This window comes from Syngnathus scovelli, chromosome 5 (assembly GCF_024217435.2).
Source record: "Syngnathus scovelli strain Florida chromosome 5, RoL_Ssco_1.2, whole genome shotgun sequence".
NCBI lineage: Eukaryota > Metazoa > Chordata > Actinopteri > Syngnathiformes > Syngnathidae > Syngnathus > Syngnathus scovelli.
The window spans coordinates 8,354,239-8,366,654 of record NC_090851.1 but is presented as its reverse complement, the minus strand read 5'-3'; the positions used below and the strand labels follow the sequence as shown (position 1 = coordinate 8,366,654).

Below are 12,416 nucleotides of genomic sequence, written 5' to 3'. Positions count from 1 at the left end.
GTTCCTTTCAAATGTAAACGAAAAATATAGGTGGCAACTGCATCCCAGGTACTTCTCACTAAATTAGATTATGTATCCTACAAAATGTAATTAATTTTAGTTCCGTTCAAAAAGTGAAACTCAGATATTCAGTCCGTACAGAGTGAAATAATTCACGATTTTTTTTCATTATTTTGTTGAGTTTATAGGTAACAATCACGATCCCTGGCCACCACATAGCTCCGCCCCTGAAAGTGTCGAACAAATCTCTTTTAGACAATAAATGACATATCGCTCATTGCTTTGCAGGAGTGGAGTTCATTGAGCCGAGGACTGGTTTCTTTTGTAAACTTTGTGAGCTGTTTTACACCAGCGAGGAAACTGCAAAGATGAATCACTGCCGCAGCACTGTACACTACAGGAACCTACAGGTGTGTGCTGTCAATGTCCTTTGTCCTACAGCCGGGTGAATTATGACGCTGTATTAATAAAAAGAAATAATAATTTAACACTTTATACTTTTTCATAATTCTGTACAGGCAGTTCAATATCAAATATAAAAGTGATAAATTTTCTTTTCTTATCAAATTATAACAGTCAAGTCATTTGCTGCCCCAAATACTAACATGACAAACAAGTCATGTGTTCACTGTATTTGTAAATCATAAACGATAGATAATTAATCATTTATAGGTGCTTTCATCCAAAGGAAAAAAAAATTAAAACCATTAAAACAGTTATTAAGGCAACTCTGTGACCTTCAATATTTAGTATAGACACACCCAGTGCACACAGAAACACAAGTATTTCATGTTCACTTGATCCATAACTGTTGTATGTTACAATATTGAACATTCAGCAGAAAGCCGTGTCACATTTCTCTGCTGGCTGGCAGCACAGCTGACGCAAGTAAGGGGAGAAATGATTCCCGAGCACTCAATGTGTGACATTCCATGTAGAAAAATGTTCTTGACACTTGTGCTGTCTGTCAAATCTGCATGTGGTCCCTATGTTATGTATATACATTTTTAATGGTTTACATTTCTCCAGACTTTAATACCCATGAGTTGAAATGATATTTCATAACAGGGCTGTTGTCTTATTTCTGTTCCGGATGAGAAGTGCAGTATATCAAAATAATATATTTCAGATGTTCTGCATCTGTACCAATTTGACTAAAACATTATAATGCACATACTGTGCTTAATAATGTTGCATTACTGTAAATATAAACATAAATAAAGAACTGATTAACTTACACGCTACTCTGTAAACTTGTTTGAATCACTTTTTTGGTGATGTTTCCCTTCCGCTTCTGCAGAAATACCTGTCCCAGCTGGCACATGAGAGCCTTGACCTTGCTGAATTCTCAAGCACACAGTGACATCCCGTCTTCTTACCACAAGCAGCACAAGTGGAATTCACGGAGGCATAGAAAATACGGATACTTGCACTTGTTTTAGGATAATGGAATAATGATCGGAAATGTTATTCATAATTGTGTTCAATTTTGTACATACTCCAATGTATAGCAAGACTATTTATTAGTTTTATTCTTTGTACACGCAAAGCTAAGTGTTATTTAATTTGGATGTTGACACATTGTTTAACGAATTGATTTGCTTTCAAAATGTGATTTCCAGTTTGGACTTTGATATGTCCAACTAACAATAATAGATTGTACTATTGCAACTGCATTGTGACTTAAATAATGCCAATGAATGTTTTTACTCAGTTAAAACTGAGACAGATGCTCAGGTGAATTTTGTTTGTTGAGTTTCTAACTCAGTGTGTGCAATTTATTGATAACTGGCGTAAAGCTTTTCTTGAACTCTGGTCTTGTGTGCACGACAGTTGTCTTTCAGGTCAAATTAATTTCATGTGTAATAATGATGCAATGGCTTTGCAATCAATCTCTACTGTGTATAAACATCAATCCCTCAGTCCCAGCTTTATTAGATTAATTCAATGCCTCAACATTTTAAATATGGTATATTAAACTGGACCAGTTCAACTTCCAAATACAACAGTTGCTTTCAAAGCCAAATGTCTTTTCTACACAATATGAAGCCTTATCCTGAATGTTAATGTTGTTTTCTTAAATATAATTTTCATGTGAATAAATACTTTTTGGAGGGGTTTGTGTTTGTTTATTTGTTTTTTTACTTGCTTTATTAGCTTTCTTGAAGTACAAACAGGTTGTTGAGTGATTTTTAGGCTTGGATTCTTTACCTGCTGCTGCATGGTGTCATGTCTCATTCAGAGAGAGACTGACTACATTACATTCATAACCCGCTCATGACTTTGGATGGTATTGTTGTAAAACAGTGCCCTCAAGTGTTGAGGCAGAATAGTTCAAAATTGGGTAAGAACTCATTTGAGGTACAGGATACAAAACTGAATTGACCATTGGAGAGTGATTGCTTCAGCAGAAAATCAAAACATTCATTTGTAAATAAAAAAAAAAGCAATTTACACAGTATCACATCTTACTACACTACAACTGATTAATTTGAAGTCTTATTTTTACGGATTGATTTTTTTTCTCAATAATTTAAATTTGCCAGGGTTGTCTGTGTGTCAAATTTACAAGACGTATTTACTTTCAATTTACACGGACTCTGGTGTTGTAGCTAAACTTTTACGGATAAAATGTATATTTTTGTTCATGTTATTTGAGATTATAAAAACTCACATTTCTATTGGCTGGGGTGTTTTTAAAACCCCGCCTCTGTCAGCCAATCAGAGAGCAAAACAAAGCGCTGACGTGATGGAGTTGCTGGGTAGACAAATTGAAAACGACGTAGTTCCAAGTCAGCACAGAGCTTGAAGACTGCAGACGAACACTGATTCATTTGTGAGTTATTGACCAAATGTAAATGCCATAACGTGTTGGCAAACATGGTATATTTTAATGCACTATTAGAGATTAAAAAAAACGATACGTTGTATGCGCATTCCGACGCGTTATTTGTTAATTTTATTGCCGTAACACGTCTGTCTTTTTAATCGTCGTAGCTGCTAAACAGACAGCAAATTGTAAATTGCATATAGCATTCGCATTATCACGTTAATAGAGTTTATATTTTTCGCCTGTCAGTGAGTGGCCGTGCTATATGCTACTGCTAGCCATTGTTTATCAACAGTACAGTGGGACTTTGAATGAAGGCAACCGTGGGGGTGGGCCTCTGTTGCGTTGGTTCGTGTCTGGGCATATTTCTTCGTCCAACCTTTGCATTCTGTTTTTGGATATTACAGGTTTTAACAAAATCATTTTTTGCTGTTGCAACATCTATTCACTGTTGTCGGATATGGCAGCTGACTGCGAGGCCTGGCTCAACTCGAACCCCGTCGGTGAGTGTGGGCCATTCCGAGCCATTTTAAGTGCATCATCAGCTGTGTTCGAATGGAGAAAAGTGGTTGTGTGCGTGAAAGTCGTCTTTCTTTTCGTTCTTTCAGAATTAATCAATCGTTTTGGCACGTAGAGTATCAATAATGCTGGATTTGACATTTTGGGAACTTAATTTTTAAAGTGCAGCCATTTCGCTGACTGAAGAAACATGAAAATAAGCGCATACGTCACTCCTCAGAAAAGTGAATGATGTCATTTGATGTAATCTAAATCATTACGCACTAAAACATGACAAATGGAGTAGTAAAAGATTGATGTCATGTTAGGCGTCTTAGTCTAGTGATCAAGTTTACATATTCTGTGCTTGCTGAGGGTTTCTTTGGGTAGTCTGTCTTCTTCCCAAGTTCCAAAAAAAGTCATGATTGGTATAATTTTGTATGTATGTATGTGAATGGTGCATTGGGCTACTGCCCAGTAATCAAACTTGCACGGCATGCGCTACTAGTGCAAACATGTTAACGGAAGCTTCTAAATTATATATTGATGTGAATGTGAGCGTCAATCATTGGTTGGCTGCAATTGACTGGATCGGATCCACCTTATCCGCAATTCTAATTATAAGCAATATAGAAAAAGAAAGGATGATGTCATGTAACAGTTATTCTATACAAGTAGATCAACAGCGCCTCCACGGGTTGACACAAATTAGCACTCTTTAGTTTTGCCTTGTGTGGCGTCTCAATTAAATAATATTTATTTTTTCTCCCGACAGAGGTTGACAATGTGAGTGACTCCTTTGAATCTGAAGACGAAAACAACACTGGCACACTTATTGCCAACAAAAACATCAGCAACGAGGTCAATGGCAACTGGTTGTTGTCGTCGAGCAGCAGCATCCACGAGGCGCGTCTCAAGGCCAAAGCTAAGCGGAGGCTCAGGAAGAACTCGTCCAGGGATTCTGGCAGGGGGGACTCCCTTAGTGATAATGGTGATCTGGTCAGGGGAACAGCGGTGACCCCCACCAGCCCCAAAAGTAAGCTGCTGGATAGGAAGTCCAGACTGGGCAAAGGCAGAGGTCTGCCAAAGAAAGGTAAGACAATGTGTTAAATAATAAGTGATGACACTAATTGTTGGGTATGTCAGAAAACGTTTGTGGTTGTAAACGTTTGGTAGGCATAACCTGGTTAGTTTGCAAACAAATTGTGAGGTCTTGGACAAACAAGATGCTTTAAAAATCTGATCATTACAACAATATGAAATCAATGGGAATCACAAATCTCAGCACTGAATCAGTAAACTTGAGTTACCCACCACTACTTTACATTCTTACTCCCCTCATTCTTCTTGTTGGGGCTGCACCTCATCCTGGAATTTTGATTGTTTTGCAAAAGAGGTCAGAAGGACATATGCAATGTTACAGGGATCTTTTCTCTCTCACACACATTTTACAGTAAATATCAATGCACGTAGTGAGGGTTTAGTCTTGTAGTTGAAATAAAAGGCAATTTCTCTCTCCACAGAATCTAAGCAGACCTTCTTGCACTTAGTACTTTGATTTACCGTGAAAGCCACACACGCACTCCACTGACTGAGCCAAATGTGTTCACATAACCAGCTGGACTAAATATAGTGAGATGTTAAGTAAAACTTGGCACACAAGCTGCTTTGCCAGCCATCTTTGCAAAGTGCCTGCAATCTGCTGTTGCATGAACAAGTTCTTAACAACAGAACGCAATGCTGACCAAAGAAGTGTGTGTGTGTGTGTGTGTGTGTGTGTGTGTGTGTGTGTGTGGGGGGGGTGTTGCCACTGGGATTTGCCACTGAGATTTGTCTGAAACTGGTCTTATGCTTGAGCCTGAGTGGCTCACAGTCACAAGAAGCAAATCTTATTCATTTGAAGTACATGAAAAGCTCCCTTGATCTTGGGTGCCGTTTCAACTCAGCATTAGTGCTCGTTTTGTCACGTTGTTTGTTACGTGACATTATCGCCTATAACATGTTTTGGTTTCTACTAAAATATCATATTGTAGACACTTCATGTACTGTTACCCCTCTCCTGCTTATCCTTTTGACCTTCCTTTACAATGACACAAACCACTGTGAACATATTTTATTTTAAAGTTCACACCATTGGCTTTGAATTCAAACATTGTACTTAATCTTTGTGTGCAGGTGGGGCTGGAGGCAAAGGTGTGTGGGGCAGATCCGGTGAAGTGTATGAACCAGAGCAAGTAGACGAGAAAGACCCAAACTATGACGAAGCTCAGGTACTGACTGCTGAGTTGATCTACGCAGAGGATAAGGAATATTCTGTGCTCAAGTACTTTTTTCTGATTCACAAAATGAGTTGGTAATTAATAAATCCCAATTAATTGTGTGAGTTGTAATGTGTAAAGTAGCCCACCTGAAAAAATTGCTCAATAGGCTGGCTGAATAATTATGTTATGCATGATCCAAAACTAAGATTCATCTTTTTTTTTTTTTTTCTGGACTCCAACATGGGATTTTCTATGTTTCCCATGATTATTTGGCCTTTTAATTTGTTACTCTTTCAAAACACATTTTTGCATTTTTTCTTTGTAAAATACAGTAAAGTAATAAAATCCAATAATATATATAACGTGCATATCTAACGCTCTGAAAAATCTTCATTGATCAATATGGATATATTTCGGTGATGAAAAACAACTAGAAACTACAACCAGATAACTAAACACAGTTACTAAAGCTATTGTTGTCATTAGGCCAGTCTTAAGGGCACTGAAGTCTTGCTTAAGCCCCTCTGAATAAGTTGGTGGGTAATAATGCGCTAGCATCCACAGATGCTTCATTTATCCCAGACAGTTCTAAAGCTTCCATTTAATGTTCCTTTACATATTCTCTTGCTGATGCTAGTCTAATCCATTCTGGGGTTTACTATGCAACCAACACGTATTTACAAAGCACAGTAGCGCAATAAAAGCAAATGTCAAAATGGTCGATTGATATTTCTGTTGTGAACATCTGGAATGTTTGGCCAGGAAAACTGTGTGTATGAGACTGTGGTCCCTCCGCTGGACGAGAGGGACTTTGAGAAGACGGTCACCCCCATTGTGCAGGAGTACTTTGAACACGGAGACACAAATGAAGTTGCGGTAAGCATGAGGAGTGCAGTCCACGAAGAAGCATAAAGATCTTACAAATAGCGTCAACAACTCCCTCCTCAAGTAGGAACTGCTGGCAGATCTGAACCTGGGGCCCATGAGAAGTGAGGTGCCCTCGCTGGCTGTGTCGTTAGCACTGGAGGCCAAGGCCAGCCAGCGGGAGCTGACCTCCAAGCTGCTGGCTGATCTCTGTGGACCCGTCTTATTCCGCAGTGATATGGAGAAGTCCTTTGACAAACTCTTACGAGAGCTCCCAGATTTGGTGCTGGACACACCTGGAGCCCCGCAAGTGAGTGTTTCTGTCATTAAACTTAATTTTGTGATGACATCACACAAAGCCAAAGAAAAAGTGGCGTTAAGCCTTCAGATAACATTTTGTTTGACTTTTGAGGCATTCAAATTGCAACACTGTGTGGTATTTGACAATGCAACTCTCGTTTCCACTTTATTCTTCCTGAGGGTTTAAACTTGTTGAGTTATACTTTATATCTCAAATATTTTGTTCAAGCATATTTTTGTGTGTGCGCGTGTCCTTTTTGTGTAGCATAGACATGAGATCTGTGGTCATTGTCTGGCTGAGCAGTAAAAATGCAAGCTCAGCAGAGTGTTCTGAAAGGCCTATTAGGAGCCCTCTCCCCATGACCCCTCCCTCTCTGTCTCAGTTGGTCTTGCTTGTTCTTTCTCACAGATCTGTGTGTGTTTATAGGGCCTGTATAAACCTCCCTCTGTATCCCTCACTCTAGTTTTCTCATTCTCATACATCTACACACACACACGCACACATTGCCTTTTGTTCTTCTTGCGGCAGCCTGTCAAGCCTGCACCGAATTGAGAGTGAACTGACTCGTCTGTACAGGAACAATAGTCAGAGTGCTGAGTGCATGCTTTGTGGATACCAGGGCAACAAAGCCAGCTCTTTCGATTACCGAAAATTACGCATACACAACTGTAAACAAGCACGTGTAATTAGTTACGCGCACATGCCAGTGACACCACTATATGTTGCGTGTTATGGTAAAGTTTTGTCATTAGTTCAAAGTGGACGATATTTCAATTATATACTATTTCTGTCTTATGATATGACACTGTCCATTTTCTAGATAGTGTAGATTAGTGTTGTGGATGAGCTCGAACCTATCTCAGCATACTGAGAGACGCGGGAGGCAGGCTACACCCTGGATCCATCCATCCATCCATCCATCCATCCATCCATCCATCCATCCATCCATCCATCCATCCATCCATCCATCCATCCATCCATCCATCCATCCATCCATCCATCCATCCATCCATCCATCCATCCATCCATCCATCCATCCATCCATCCATCCATCCATCCATCCATCCATCCATCCATCCATCCATCCATCCATCCATCCATCCATCCATCCATCCATCCATCCATCCATCCATCCATCCATCCATCCATCCATCCATCCATCCATCCATCCATCCATCCATCCATCCATCCATCCATCCATCCATCCATCCATACACTTTCAACATTGCTTCTCCCGTTCAAATCATGGGAATCCAGATGGACCGGCGGACGAGTAGATTGACGGATGGATGGAACATAATTAAAAGTAATTAATTAGAAGCCCCATACAACATTTAAACATAAAATAAATTTTCATAAAAGACTAAAACCTCAAGTTGTCTTGCCGTCAGCTCATTCCAACACCGCCCCTCAAGTCGCATGTTTTCATTCTCGCACATGAAGGAAATCCATGGGGATAACTGATACATCTAGAAATTGTGATATTAAAGACAAATTTTCTCTTTCTTGTTTCCTAGCTCATGGGCCAGTTCATTGCACGAGCTGTTGGTGACCAAATCTTGTCAAAGAGCTACATTGAGAGCTACAAAGGCAGAGTTGGTTGTGAATACACAAGGTATTTTATGTGATTGAATGTAGGATACATGTTTAGTCATGGGCAGGGAAACTTTAAAAAAAAAAAAAATTGTACTCAAGAGTATTATTTAGATTATGACTCGACCACGTGTTTTATTAAGAGCATGGATGTCAACACTTTTTTGCAATATACAACTTCAGATATTGCTCAACAATGAATGAAAAGTAACAAATTTAGGAAAGTTGTTCTTTTTTTCAGAAAGTAGTTTAACGAGTTTCCCAAGTTCAAAGTAGGAGTTTTTCTAGGCTGAAAAATGGACATTTTTAGGCAGGCGTAGACAGCAGTACATGTTTTCCCCATAGTCTGTATGGTTCAACATATTGTACAGATTGAATACGAGGCCAGCGGAGCTATGTGAGTCACATGCCATTGTTTCCTCCGTTGGGGGGTCGAGCTGTTGTGTTCGAAGTGTACCTAATGTTGTGACTGGCATAAATCATCATCTTGCAGGGCGGCCCTCGACCGGGCGGCTGTGCTTTTGAAGATGAGTAAGGGTGGCGTTCGCATCGACAACCAATGGGGCATAGGTGGGGGCCAGAGACCTGTCACACAGCTTGTCAAAGAGGTAAGAGTCCTTAATATTGTCGCATCATCAATTTTATCCATTCGCTGTTGACATTTAATGTCTCTAAGTCCACTGTAAAACATTTTTTTAAAATTATTATATCAGATGAACCTCCTGCTAAAGGAATACATCCTATCTGGAGACAGCAAGGAGGCTGAGAGATGTCTGAAAGATTTAGAGGTTCCTCATTTTCATCACGAGTTTGTCTATGAGGTAAGTCAGTCTGCTATGCAGTCAGCTACCAACAGAGCTGGCTCAGTTTTCTAACTTATTTCTTGAAGGCTCTAGTAATGGTATTGGAGTCCAAGGGAGAGAAGACATTCAAAATGCTTCTGCAGCTTCTTAAGTTACTCTCTGTGTCCTCCATTATCACTGTGGACCAAATGAGAAGGGTAAGATGCCACCAGCTGTTTAACATTTGTATTGCACATCCATGCGCTCAGTATTGTTGTTTTTCTTCCTTAGGGCTATGAAAGAGTTTATATGGATATAGCTGAAATTAACATAGATGTTCCCCGTGCGTACTTCATCCTTGAGCAGTTTGTTGAAAAGAGCTTTAACATGGGAATCATTGATGTAAAGTTACGAGACCTTTGTCCCTGTAGGTAAGTGCTCACACCTTCTTGGCAACATTATTAAAATATACAAATTTGTGACCTATGTCATTTCATTTCGCCTGTCAGGGGCCGCAAGAGATTTGTCAGCGAGGGAGACGGGGGTGTCATCAAAACTGAAAGCTAAGAAGTGGTTTTAAAGCTCCAATACTTTTTTACTTGCATATTTTTCCAAACTAGGAGCAAAAAAAAAAAAAAAAACCACACTTTTGAAACTGAAGTTCTTTAGATGGTTTCCTCTCGTGTTTCAACATAAACGATAACATAAGCTAACCTTGAAAGTGCCACACCTCTGTGTCAGTCATTCCATATTATGATGTACAGTATTCGACGGAGTTTACTGCCGCACATTTTGTGTGCTCTAGGAGGCAATTTGTTTGTACACGCGACTGCTTTGTGTCAAGAGCTTTATAAAACAGTGTATGGAAAATAAAGGGGAGAATATTATATGCAATACTTCTGCCCCCTTTACTAGCTGCTTTTTCTATGCTGTGTGACTCATTTTCTTTTTATCACTGAAGGTCAGTTCAGGTTCCAAGAGGTGGTCTTAGAGTGTTTATTTTTATATCACATACTGGTACAATTGATTTACCAAGTGTTTCTTCCAGATTGTTCATTAAAACTACTATAAAGAATAAGACTTTTTAGAATTATTATTATCTACATAACAATTGACAGCTGAAGATAAACTCAGGTTATCAAAAAACACAAGACATAGGTGTAAATAATGAATATTTCATTTGATATCATCCCTCCAATCCACCCACTGGTCAATAAAGCAATATAAATGTATTTCATTGCTGGCTGGTTTGTGTATCCAACAAGTTGGATCCCTATTTCATTCATAGTCTCTATTGCGACTGCTCCTTCATTGCAAGTTCTTGTTGTTTGACAGCCTCTTGAGCCTCCATCTGCATCTTCTCCAGCTTCTCAAGTGTGACCGACTTGAGTGGGAGGAGTTTGGGTTTACAAAGAACCATGGTAGGGACATCTTCCATAGATAGTTGCCCTGCGATGACGAAAAAAAGTCAGCAGCAACATGAACTATAATTTTTACTGCTAATTATACTTCCCAACTAAACATAGTGTCTCATAGTTTTGCTTTAATCCCAAACGACCAGCAGTACATTGAGTTTGACGCTTGTCCATAATAATTTCATGAGTAAACATCCCTGTTCTATATCAAACGAACTTATTTTCTTACAGTGACGATGGTAGTTCATGCAAAAAATAAAATAAAAAAATTACATGCAATTATCAGTTCTGTTAGTGTGAACCAAATGTGTTTTTGTCGATCTTGAAGATACAAACCTTGCTTCGGCAGAACTTCTCTGAACACCGACTTGACCTCTGGCATTGTGTCTTCTTGATTAACCTATTGATGTGTAGTAAACATTTTATTACATCTGTTTTATTGCACTTTTTTGTCAATCGAGTAAAGGCCATAAAGGACAAAATATGACTTTTTATATGACTTTTGTAGGCACGATACAATCGTTTTCACGAAACAACCGTCACTTAAGTGGGCATTATTGTCTTTGGACCGGTTTGATGTTTGCACTGCGCCTATTTTATGCATGCGATGGACACTGCCCTGCAAAGTGCATTTGTTAAATATTAAACGCGGCTAAAAAAAAATATTTTACGGTAACGTGCGTTGTAACTTGTAAACAACATTGAGCTAGCTGATCTGACGCTACCAATAGCATGTAGCTAGACTATCTGCATTAAAACTGCTTCATTGTATAACACGGATGGTTTTGAGGAACCCGCTCACAATTTAGGCTTTGGGCTGCATTTTATAAAAACAAACCTTACTCTGCTGCATCAATTACTTCCTAATAATACACTAGGATCTTGGACTACTCACCTTCACTCGGTCGGTTGTCAAGACAACGTTACCACCAGATTACGTCATTTTCTTCCTCGCCTTTTCCACCATACGAGTGTTCTACTGACATCTACAGGCGACATTTAGATGAATACAAACAAAGCTCTCGCCGACCTTTGCCCTTATTTTCTATTTAATAGGGAAGATTAGATGCATCGAATGTGTTTTTCTTGTTGATTGTGTGATAATAAACCGTTTTATTAAGGGTAACTTGAGAGTTTGCGTCTCTTTGATAGTTATGTTTTAACTAATGTGCTGAGACAAGTAAAAAAAAAATCATGTTTTTTATTCTTGTTATTGTTTGCCTTGTAAATTCTCCACATTATTGTGCAATTCAGGGAATTATATGTGTGTATTAAAAGATTGACAAGTTGTGGTTCTCAAACTTCACTCAACTGAAACTTGTATGTGTGCGTATGTGTGTTTTTCATTTTCATTAAGTGTGCAGATCATATTTAGCTATATTTCAAAGACTAGCCGCTAGTCACTAGCGATAACATTCAGGTCATTTGAGATAGCTGTGCCATTCATGGTCAAAGGTCGCATATGTGATGAGGCAACAATACTCTTCAAGCTCCATAGTCAATGTTAACCAGTGCCTATTTGTAATAGCTCTGTATCTGTATAGTTGCAGAATGCCATTTTACCTACTTTTCTTCACCTTTACAAAATATTCAAGTAAGATACTTTTGTAGTGTCAAATCACTGATGTGTTGAAAATTTGTGGCAACAGAGAAAAATACATTGGATCCATAAAATCTGTACAAATTAACAATGTTTTTCTAACACTAGGTGATGAAAAGCGAGTGATTAGCACTGTCTAGAACTGCAAACAGTGATAAAAGCTTGTGGTTGCACCACTACATATGCTGTATCCCAAAAGGTTTATTGCGCTTGCCCACTTTTGACAACGGGAAATGGATGCCACATCCTGGGCAAAACTGAAAAGGTCTATT

At 39.0% G+C, this 12,416-nt stretch overlaps 3 protein-coding genes across 6 annotated transcripts in view; 2 read left to right on the top strand and 1 right to left on the bottom strand.

The window, feature by feature from the left end:
• Positions 1 to 2,118, top strand: part of rbm20 (RNA binding motif protein 20) — a 29,701-nt gene extending 27,583 nt beyond the window's left edge. For all 3 annotated transcript variants that reach the window (XM_049719718.1, XM_049719719.2, XM_049719717.1), the window contains exons 13-14: positions 289 to 410; positions 1,301 to 2,118. In XM_049719718.1, the coding sequence (XP_049575675.1) occupies positions 289 to 410; positions 1,301 to 1,363 (185 nt within the window). In that variant the 3' untranslated portion in view covers positions 1,364 to 2,118. The remainder of the gene's footprint in view (positions 1 to 288; positions 411 to 1,300) is intronic.
• A 601-nt stretch (positions 2,119 to 2,719) lies between these two features.
• On the top strand, positions 2,720 to 10,045 carry pdcd4b (programmed cell death 4b). Of its 2 annotated transcripts, none has more exons than XM_049720519.1 (12): positions 2,720 to 2,836; positions 3,238 to 3,333; positions 4,104 to 4,421; positions 5,504 to 5,598; positions 6,352 to 6,465; positions 6,542 to 6,763; positions 8,272 to 8,369; positions 8,841 to 8,955; positions 9,061 to 9,168; positions 9,237 to 9,347; positions 9,421 to 9,556; positions 9,639 to 10,045. In XM_049720519.1, exons 2-12 carry the CDS (start codon positions 3,291 to 3,293, stop codon positions 9,707 to 9,709), a joined length of 1,431 nt encoding a protein of 476 aa, XP_049576476.1. In that variant the 5' UTR covers positions 2,720 to 2,836; positions 3,238 to 3,290; the 3' UTR covers positions 9,710 to 10,045. The 2 variants fall into 2 exon arrangements, with proteins under 2 accessions (XP_049576476.1, XP_049576477.1); XM_049720520.2 differs by having other exon boundaries at positions 9,421 to 9,560.
• Positions 10,046 to 10,111: 66 nt separating this feature from the next.
• bbip1 (BBSome interacting protein 1) lies at positions 10,112 to 11,429 on the bottom strand. The gene is made up of 3 exons (XM_049720521.2): positions 11,383 to 11,429; positions 10,881 to 10,944; positions 10,112 to 10,578 (listed from the first exon to the last, which is right to left on the bottom strand). Exons 1-3 carry the CDS (start codon positions 11,395 to 11,397, stop codon positions 10,421 to 10,423), a joined length of 237 nt encoding a protein of 78 aa, XP_049576478.1. The 5' UTR covers positions 11,398 to 11,429; the 3' UTR covers positions 10,112 to 10,420.
• Positions 11,430 to 12,416: the final 987 nt, after the last annotated feature.

What these genes read in the sequence shown, in the direction of transcription:
- pdcd4b (XM_049720519.1), top strand. Translation starts at nt 3,291, where the DNA reads ATGGCAGCTGACTGCGAGGCCTGGCTCAACTCGAACCCCGTCG. An exon ending in GTTGGTTGTGAATACACAAG is followed by an intron (nt 8,370 to 8,840) that starts GTATTTTATGTG and finishes ATCATCTTGCAG; the next exon opens with GGCGGCCCTCGACCGGGCGG. An exon ending in TCACACAGCTTGTCAAAGAG is followed by an intron (nt 8,956 to 9,060) that starts GTAAGAGTCCTT and finishes TTATTATATCAG; the next exon opens with ATGAACCTCCTGCTAAAGGA.
- bbip1 (XM_049720521.2), bottom strand. An exon ending in AGAAGTTCTGCCGAAGCAAG is followed by an intron (nt 10,579 to 10,880) that starts GTTTGTATCTTC and finishes TCGTCATCGCAG; the next exon opens with GGCAACTATCTATGGAAGAT.